General features: G+C 33.7%; 1 protein-coding gene across 1 annotated transcript; it reads left to right on the forward strand.

Annotated features, from left to right (window-relative positions):
- Positions 1 to 8200: 8200 nt before the first annotated feature.
- LOC149552979 (cytochrome P450 750A1-like) lies at positions 8201 to 10054 on the forward strand. The gene is made up of 2 exons (XM_089788507.1): positions 8201 to 9144; positions 9219 to 10054. Exons 1-2 carry the CDS (start codon positions 8230 to 8232, stop codon positions 9828 to 9830), a joined length of 1527 nt encoding a protein of 508 aa, XP_089644633.1. The 5' UTR covers positions 8201 to 8229; the 3' UTR covers positions 9831 to 10054.
- Positions 10055 to 10793: the final 739 nt, after the last annotated feature.

Consider the following 10793-nt stretch of genomic DNA (forward strand, 5'->3'; position numbering starts at 1 on the left):
TTCCAGATGGGGATGTTTTTTTGTCGGAAGGTCGAGTCTAAAAATAACTAAGGTAAAAGTAGGCGTGTCAATATGATTATCGTATGTAAGATTTTCATTGGGTTTTACATCTCTTTGCTAAACTCATGTATGTATACACTCGAGAAAAGTCCCATCTACAAGCTTTGTATAAGAAGTTTCAAGAACATGTAGGGGAAAAACATTTACTAGTATTAGGGCTAAGTTCACCTATTTCTAGGATTTTTTTTATTGTATTTTTTAGGTGAGTGAAGTGAGAGGTTTCAACTTTTGGGTATCGGATTTTGTGTAAGGATCGTGGAGTCCAAATTGGTTTGAAAGTGTCATTTCAAAATGTTCCCCTGATACATGTTATCTTCATGCACTAATAGTCACTTGCTAAAAATTGTCAATAATTGCATCTAAATGTCTTTTATGAAATATCCCAATAGTGGTTACACAAATGTGCTATTTACCAACCAAAAAAGTTAAAAAATAAATGACAATTAGTACACATGAGATCTATTACTACTACATGTGTTTTCATTTTTTAGACTAAAAAAATAGTATTTGGGAGGTATCTATGACAAAAACCATAATGAATATCAGACCCCCTGTCAGTAATTGGGTCTTGGCAAACCCTAAATAATATTAGGCAGATTTAATTGTTGTTCAAAATTTTACTGACAAATAAATTTATTTAGATATTTAAAGTTAATCATTCACATATTTATGTGATTATTCTATTTAAATAACTAGGAATGATTTTAATCATTTACATATAGATTGTTGGTTATTATAAGAATAGGAATAACATTCAATATGGAATATCTTTTACAATCAATAAACCATTAAATTATTTTATTTTTCTTTAGAAAAAATTCATAATGAATATGTTCTTTAAGTTGGACTTTCCAACTAATCAATTAATATAAGTATTTTCATAGAACAAACTACATCCACATATTGGGTTACAATAATTTAATATTACATTGTAAATATACTTAATCATTTGACTATTTCCTTTCTATATAAGTACACTCTAGTTTAAATTGTTCACTACACACCAATGAAAAATGTCATATCTTTTTCCCCCAACAAAAGATCTACAAAATATGGTTGATAAATAATTGTCTTGTGTAATAATAGCTAATGATGACAAACTCTCAAAAATAGCAACATGCTTCTTAATCTTCAAGTTGTAGAGGAAGAGAAGGAAATGTTTAACCATCTGGACTCTTCCTTTGCCAACAACACTCTAATCACTAAAGAGATTTTTAAAGAAAAAGAAAAATGTGTTTTGTAGATGGTAACAATATGTGGATGAAGTTTCAAACCACAACAATTTTGTTTTATTGAAATGTATAGTTTGAAGAAATTAGGATTTTGTAGGTGAATGTGTATACAATGGTAGACAAAAATTTTTTTTTTTTTGCATGGAATAAGAACTTTTACTTGAATTAAGAATTTAGTTGCAAACACCCAAATTCTTTGGTACATAATTATTTTCTCATTCTCACTCTTGAGATCACACTTGAAATTTGTAATAAGATTTCTTAAGTAAAAATTTTGGATTTTCTTGAGTAATATCATGTAGATGCTCTTCATGTAACACCCATACATATTTTTCACCCTCATCTACCTCTTTTATTCACTTTTGTATGTTTTTTCTATTAAAGGTGCATCAGTTTTCAAGATAGCCACATGAAGAATGCCATGATTTTGTGATCGTTCAAAGTCTAACTACATGATGTTGCATGTTGAATCAACAATAATTTCTCCTCTCTATGTTGAGACTTATCTCCCATCATCCATGCATAAAAGCTGATTTATGCTTATCTTTATTTGCATGGGTGAAATTCATATTTATATTTATCTTCTCTGCACAAAATCTAACTATTACTTGTTGTATATCAAGTCTCCATAACTAGGTCTATGTCAATTGTTTATTGGAATTATTGGATATAAATGTATTTCTGTGTGTAACTCTGATATATAATCTTACAAAGGAGCTTTTTCATTTCACGTAATTTTTTTAGAGTTACATATTTGTGTTTGTTCATAAATCAATATCATTAGTTCATACATTGTAGCAAACAATAATTTATGCCTTCTTAAATTACATTCTCTATGTGTTAGGAAGGCTACATGTGGAAATGTCTTCCTAATGCTAATTTCAGGGAGATATAAGAAATATCTCAAATCTCCTACAGAACATTAAGATAAGCAAAAAAAACATACAAAATATGATGCAAAATAAATAAATGAAGGAGACCAAATATAACATGGAAACCCTTTTAGGAAAAATCCACCACCCAATAACCGAAGCAACTTCTTTGTGTTATAGTAATCAATATTACATATAATGAACTATAGATTCTTGCACAGACCCAAATTATGTTACAATCAACTTGACTTCCACCATGCATATCCCAACAAAATATACAATAATTTATACACACTACAAATATTATGCAATCTAGTGTATTAACTATCACAAAACAAAATAGTTACTGGCAACCTTGGAACTCCTCCATTTGATAATCCCAATGGTCACTCCTCCATTTGATGGTCATTCCCTTTGGCCTCAGAAACCCCCTTCGACATCAGGTCACTCCCTTTGGTTTTGATGCAGAGGTAAGGGTTAACAAAAACAATCCTAGGATATGCTAATTACCAACTTAACATGGCAAGAGAAATACCCAACTTCTGCACCTTTGCATAAGGCAAGATTTAAAGGACCACTCCTTAATCCATGCAACTATGGTTTAACAAGACTTGACTTCTTATCCTCAAATGGTGGGTTCACACATTTTGCATCTATCAACATAATTGGGGTTGAACAAAAGTGCAAAAGAACAAGGCATCACTACCAAATAGAAATCCAAACCCAACTTTCACTATTTTGTCCTAGTAATGCAGCATTAGGCCTAGTAGACCTTCCAAAGGCAATTTGAGCTATAAGTGCAAAATCCTCCAAAGGACCCTAGGAAAAAATTACCATTATGAACACCCTTTATTGAGTTTAACCAACACCCAAAAAGATAGGTTCTAACTCCACAATTCAACCTTCCAAAATAGCAAACCATTACAGGCCTAATTGCCCCAATTAGGTCACTTTTACAAAGGAACCACTAGAAATAAAAGGTGTAATACAAAACCAACACAAGGAATGGTTAGGTTGGGTCAAAAATAGAAGGATTCCAAGATTTCACCCACTGGCTCAAAACCTAAGGCATGCAATTCAACAAATCTCAGTATGCAGTAGAGTTGTCACATGAAGATGCCAACTCATTCTTGCTTATACTATATAGCCACCATCTACCCATGCCTTGAAACCTCCAAAATCCTAAAATACACTTGACAATATCCATTTCCCTGAAAGTTTGATTTTTCCAACAGTGGAAATGGGAGATATTGCCATTTTTCTCTAAAACCCTAGGTGGTTAGGGTTTGTAACCAAGTTCAGCAAACATCCTTGTATCTCTAAACTCCTAGCATTTTAGAAGCTTAGAGTAGGCCCATTGGAAAGGTAACTCTTTGAGCTTTGATAAAACCTGACCCTCCAATCCACCAAGTCCATACAAACCGTACAGTAAGCAAAAAATAGAGTTTTTGCAAGAAAAATGGTAGCTTTTATTGATTCAAAAGCAAGATATTACATTATATGTCTTCCACCCACTTGTAAGGGCTTATGAAGACCTTCCTCCAACTGGTCCAATGTTAGGAACCTGTGTGTTCCTTCTGTTTATTAGAGTAGTGTTGTTGGACGCATATGCTTTGTAAGTCGTCCCGTGAGTATATTTTATTATCCCACATGCATAGGTAGTATTACTTTTCTAGATCGTACCCAGTATATAAGAATAGGTTGAGGCCCTTGATGGGCACGGACGAATTTATTGTATTGAGCTTGCTCAAAGGAGGTTACCCCCTCGAAGTGGCCTGCGATCAGTAGATTCATTCTGAGTTTTGCTATCACTTTGTATTCTGTTATTTCGAGCATTCTCACGATATTGCTATAAGGAGGTTCTTCACATCTGGTATCAGAGCACTCTCTTGGGCTCGCTGGGTGGAAATTACATCAAATTTTTTTTCTGTCGTAGCCTTCAGGTTCCTCTCACTTCATTTCGCATACTTCCTTCCTTGGCGACCCAACCCCAAATTTTACATATCAAAGCCCTAAATCCCTCATTTATCTAATTTTAGGGTTTGCCCTATCTTTTTCACCTCTCATCCAATCGCCACCAAACTGAGCCACAAGATTCAATTCCTCATTTTGCTCCCTTATCCCTCTTGGACTGTTCGCCTCATTTCGCCTCCCTACCCTTGAAACCCTCATTTTTCTTTTTCCCTTGTCCCCAGATAGTCTCCCACCACCCGTCGAACACCCATTTCCTATATGAGTTTTACCCAAATCCAAGTTTGCCGTAACTAAAAAAGTTTTTGTTTCTCATCTTCTACCCATTCCAAAAAAAAAAAAAAAAAAAAAAAAAAAAAAAAAAAAAAAACCTTGTTTTATGGTTGTTTTCTGTTTATTAGAGTAGTGTTGTTGGACGCATATGCTTTGTAAGTCGTCCCGTGAGTATATTTTATTATCCCACATGCATAGGTAGTATTACTTTTCTAGATCGTACCCAGTATATAAGAATAGGTTGAGGCCCTTGATGGGCACGGACGAATTTATTGTATTGAGCTTGCTCAAAGGAGGTTACCCCCTCGAAGTGGCCTGCGATCAGTAGATTCATTCTGAGTTCTGCTATCACTTTGTATTCTATTATTTTGAGCATTCTCACGATATTGCTATAAGGAGGTTCTTCACATCCAACTAAAATTTGAAGGTTGTGACCGTTGGAGGGAACTTATTACAAACAAAAGTTATTAAAATAAGGTAAATGTTGCATTATTGTCATGATTATGCAGCTTATTTTGATTTTGTGATTCTAACATAACTTCTAAGAGACTCTAACACTTCCTAAGACCTTTAACATGACCCTAGGAGACTACTAGATCCCTATGACCTAATGAAACAATTGGTTTATACAAATACCAAAAGTTGTTCAAGGGTTCACACAATAGTATCACTATGCAAGAAAGAGCCTAATTAACCAAAATATGCTAGAATCAAGGATTGAAAAGGCCTAGAAGGCATTAAGACCATTTCATTTTGATGGGGTGCTCTTGCACTAGGTTTAAGAAACTCCCTTTGGCATTGGGTCACTCTCTTTCGTCTCAGACACTCCCTTCGACATCAAGTCACTTCCTTTGGCTTCAGATACTTCCTTCAACATTGGGTCACTCCCTTTGGTTGTAGGTACTCCCTTCAATTACGAGCACTTCCTTCAACATTAGGCCACTCCCTTTGGCATCGAATCACTCCCTTTGGCTTTAGTTACTCCCGTTGGCATTAGGTCACTCCCTTTGGCATTAGACACTCTTGTCAAATGACCTAAACAACCATTGTACATAATAGTCACCTATAGGGTGAGCACTATACATACGAGTCATTTCCAACAATCTACCACTTGAGGAGATACATGTTGATATCCGTTGAGTTACTCAACAAGGCCATGTGCCCCATTTAAACTTAATTTTTCTCACTTTAATACCTCCAAGGTATACAACATGAATTCAAAATCATCAACATATAAAACCTGTAAAATATAGTGTCAAGCCTCAAAACCAATCTACCATTTATGCATTAAGAAGTTCCCACTACACAGGTAATGTCAATATGATATGAATCCATTCAACAACATCACCACAATCTCTAAGTATTTATGAGCACCTATAATTGATCAATCCATGCTGAATCTAAATGCAACATTGGAATATCATGAAATATTGAACAATAGGAAAGTTAGTCAATCTATTTAATTGTAAATGTTTAGTGTTTGATTCTTTTCAATTTAATAGATTTGGCGAATGCATAAGTATTCCTCCTATATTAGGAAGTAACAAGTCCCACATAATGGCTAAGTACTTGCCTTAACAAATTATAATTATAATTTTATATGTAAATTGAATTGTAATTTTATTAAAGTTTATAATTTAAAAAAAAAATATAACAACAATCTTAATTTTATTTTAAGGTCCATAGTTATAAATATAATATATTTTAAATTATAATATATATTATAATTTTGTTATAATAACATAAAATTTTAACATAAATAGTCTAAATAAAAGAAGTAATTGTACAAAGATTTTTTATTTAACCTTTTTTTTTTTTTTTTTTTAGACTGCAGGAATCGGTGCAACACGGCCCCCCTATAAATTGCAGTGCGCCTGGTAAACTTTTTAACGTGACCGGTAGCGCTGGCATGACACGCCCACCAGTACCACGAGGACGGAGGAGACTAGAACCCGTGACCAACCCCTTGCAACAGGGAAGATTTAGCCAACCGAGCTAGGGCCCCCGCCCTTTATTTAACTTATATATAATAAAAAAATATAATTTGATTTACATATAGTTGAAAAAAAGTGGTGAAAAAGTATGGTAAATAATATACTATTATCATTTTCTTTAGAGGTGTTGAATCCTGAAAATCCATATATAAGACTTCAATTATTTTAGTGAATAAGATCGCTATTTTAAAAAATAATAGGTATTGATTGGTAGAAATACAAATCATTAATCGCTACTTAAGAAATAGTAATAAAAATATTTTATAAAAAATAATTTACTATACAAATATAGTTTTTATTTGGAATAAAAATTATATTAAGAAAAGAGAACAAGATTTACATATCATTACTAGTTTAATAATATTACAATATTAGATTGAAAATTGCAATATTTTATTTTAAAAGGTAAGCTAAAAGAAAAAAATGATTTAGCAAATAGATAATTTACATTAACTTATTAAAAAATATTTTAAATAGATTAAACTTTTTTGCATTAGAATAGACACATTTAAGTTTATCTATTGGATATTAATTTTGAGTGATTTAACAAATGAATTGAATGATTAATTCAACACATTTTAAAAAAATATATATTTAATGTGATTTATAATGTAAGAGCTACTTGGTACAACCTTTAAATAAAAAATGAAATAATATAGAAAATATTAATATAATAAAATTGATATTGCTTTTGAAATTTAAAAAATAAACTTAACAATTTTTGAAATAGAAATCTGATAATAAATTGTTATTATACTTAACCTTAGCTTGTCTCTCATATTTAAGAAAATAATTATTATGGTAATCTTCATAGAAATAGAAATTTCTATGTTGAAAACCATCAACAAGTAAACTTCCAAATGAAAAAGCTTATAGGAAGAAACATATTTTTTTATAGAATGATTTTGTCATCCAATAAAAAGTGGCCTTATAAGACATATTTTGTTAAAATAGAAAAATTCAAAACTATAAATTTCAACTTTGGTAGAAGGATGTTTATTTTTAAAATAATAATAGTAAATTGTTATAATTGGTGGAGAATCATTACAATATACAATAGTATTGCTTTATGACAAGTACTAATAAGGAGGGAATCTTGACATATTGTACATTACATAAATAATTAGTTAGTTGATATGATAATTTTGATGTTAGTTATGCATAATTAAAACTATATTAATTTTTGTGGTGTCTATTTAAAGACATATCATTTAAATGAATGACTATCACTTTATCCGATTTTGTTCTTATCCTAACTTCAATATGTACATACATACAAACAAATCACAATAGATATTTTGATATTGAAAAGAAATTATTAATTTTTTATAAGAAAACAAATATCTATGAAATAAAAAAATAATTTTTGTAAGATAAAAAAAAATATTATCACAATCTAATATTCCACATGTATTTCTATCTAGAATTCTCTTTAAACGGTATGTATTATCTATTAAAAAGAGAATAGATTTCAATAAGACAAGTTTATCCCTTTAAATTATTGGCAAACTTAAACGACAAGATAATATTCCATATATTTATTCCGCAAAATAATTATTGTTAATCACTTATCTTCCCCTTCACCTATGAATTTCCACTTAAATGGATGATGCAAAAGAAGTATTTTCCTTCCCGTTATTATTATTATTATTATTACATTCAGTTTATAATACCCAAAAGACACCATTCCTGTACAACAGCACCATGTTTTCTGAAACGAATGGCCAGCATTATAAGCCAGCGTCATGATAAGCCAGCGCATCTAAGATAAAAGGGGCTGTTCGTTTCCACTGATTGCAGGCTTGTGTATTTCCCTTTTCTGGCGACATGGAATCCTTAACTTGCTCCCTGAAAGAGGTTTTTGCTATCTTCTTTCTCCTCTGCTGCTTTCTATATAAGCTGAAGAGAAATACGAAGAGATCATTGATATTGCCCCCCGGACCATGTCCATGGCCTGTCATAGGAAGTCTCCATCTGTTGGGAAACCTTCCTCATCAGGCTCTTGCAACATTGGCAAAGAGATACGGACCCATCATGTTTCTCCGTCTAGGCTCCATCCCCACCCTTGTCATCTCTTCTCCTTCCATGGCGAAAGATTTCCTCAAAACCCATGATTTGGTGTTTGCGACCAGACCAAACTGTGCATTCGGGAAATACGTAGCGTATGACCATAGAGACGTGTCCTTTGGCCCCTATGGGGCGTGCTGGAGGCAGATGAGGAAGCTTTGCACTGTTGAGCTCTTCACGGTAAAGAGAACCGAGTCTTTCAGATTCGTTAGAGAGGAAGAAGTTTCTGCCATGATCGCTTCCATCTGGGAAGAAAGCGGGCACGGGGAGCAGTATGTGGATGTGAGGAAGAGGCTCTCCTCCCTCACACAAAATATTACGTGCAGAATGTTTGCCGGCAGGACTTTCTCCGACAACGAATTGGATGGAGGGCATGCGTTCAAAGAAATGGCTGAGGAGATCGCTGCTCTGGCCGGTGCTTTCCCAATCGGCGATTTCATTCCTTCTCTCGACTTCCTCGACTTGCAGGGATTCCGGCGTCGCATGCAGGCCGTTCACCAGACCTTCGACGGATTCGCTGAAAATGTAATTGACGAGCACGTCCGTCGTCGGTCGGGAAAATCTTGGAAGGCCGAGGAAGAAAATCGTGTAAAAGACATGGTAGACGTGTTGCTCGGTAAGGCCGAAACGGAGAGCCAGGCAGTCTCACGAAGCCACATCAAAGCCGTGATTTTGGTAAGTCTTCTTTACTTTTACAAATCTGATTCCAAATTGTTTTATACGGTATATAAACTTGAGGAAATGTACAGGATATGTTAACCGCGGGAATGGAAACATCGGTGACATTGATAGAGTGGGCAGTGAGTGAGTTGCTGAGGAATCCGTGTACGCTGGCACGAGCGCAGAGAGAGATGGAATCGGCAGTTGGCAGAGATTGCAGAGTAAAGGAGAGTGACGTGGTGAAACTGGATTACTTGCGATGCGTGGTGAAGGAAACTTTCCGACTGCATCCGCCACTTCCTCTGCTCATTCCGCATGAGTCGATGGAAGGGTGCAGCGTGGGAGGATACTTTGTTCCGCCAAAGACGCGGTTGTTTGTGAATGTGTGGGCGATGGGAAGGGATGAAAACGTTTGGAAGGAGGCCGATCAGTTTAAGCCAGAGAGGTTTATGGGGAGTAACAAGGATGTGAGAGGTCAGGACTTCGATTTGCTGCCCTTCGGAACGGGAAGAAGAGGATGCCCTGGGATTACGATGGGTGTTTCTGTTGTTGAGTTGGCACTTGCTCAGCTTCTTCACTGCTTTGACTGGACTGTGGAGGGCGAGGTGGATGTGGAGGAAGAGTTCGGATTAACTGTTCCCAGAAAAACTCCACTGTTTGCCAGGCCTAAATGGAGGCTCACTGCTCAATATCCTGCTTGAACCATGCATTCTGTGAAACTGTCATCGTTAGCTTTACAAGTTTGTGAAGTTCATAGTAGTATTAGTTCAATAATTTATGTCTTCCCATGTGGAGGTTAGTAGTCAATTCTCTTTTCTTGAGGTTTATTTTGGTAAGACACTACCTGTGGGAGCTTTGTTTCAGAGTTAAATTATTTATATCAAAAAGTTTCGTCAGTTCATATAAATAATTCACACTTTTTCCATGTCTCTTTGCAATTTCTTTGCACCTTCTAAATGAATTTGTCATGTATTGTTTGTTATTTAGCTTAAATGTTTTCATATTTCTTTCTCAAGTAAATCATTTTAAGCATCCTTCAAATACTTTTGGTAGCCTTTTGTACTTTCCAGGGTGTCTTGAAGCCTTTGATTAAATCGGATCTGATCTGCTTATAAATAATGTGGGAGGAAGTATTTTAGTATTCAAGAATTTTGGTCAGCATTTTCTAAATTTTGTTCACTAGTGATTTCATCATTCTTGACTAATGGATTGGGTTCTCTATGTAGTTTTATGATTGTATTGGAACATGTTTAATGTGTTCAATTTGAATCTTCTCTTTTATTGCTTTTTTAAGTAATTGCAGCATGGTTAGAGGATTTTTCACTTAGATTTTGTCTCTTCAATAATTTTTGTTGTGTTAGTGATGTTTTTCTATAAAAAGTGAAGGTTAGTTAATTAGGTTTAGAAAATAGGCTTTCCAAATTGAAAGTTGTTATTTAAATTAAATCTATGTAATGATTTTTGCTAGTTATTTTGTACATTGGATTTATAATGGCCACGATAATTTTCTAATTTTCTAAATGCTTTTAATTTTTTTATAACAATTATATAATTATATTTTATAATTAAAAAAAATTATTAATAAAATAATTATTTGATTTACTTTATATTTTACCTATTTATGATTATTTAAATACAATGTATAATTATTATTAAAGCTTTTT

This window comes from Cupressus sempervirens, chromosome 6, assembly GCF_028749045.1.
Source record: "Cupressus sempervirens isolate cs-2001-9-10 chromosome 6, ASM2874904v1, whole genome shotgun sequence".
Classification (NCBI taxonomy): Eukaryota; Viridiplantae; Streptophyta; class Pinopsida; order Cupressales; family Cupressaceae; genus Cupressus; species Cupressus sempervirens.

Bases quoted from the DNA above. Each gene is read 5' to 3' on its own strand.
- LOC149552979 (XM_089788507.1), top strand. From the start codon at position 8,230: ATGGAATCCTTAACTTGCTCCCTGAAAGAGGTTTTTGCTATCTTCTTT. The intron at 9,145-9,218 runs GTAAGTCTTCTT...GGAAATGTACAG, and splicing joins ACATCAAAGCCGTGATTTTG to GATATGTTAACCGCGGGAAT.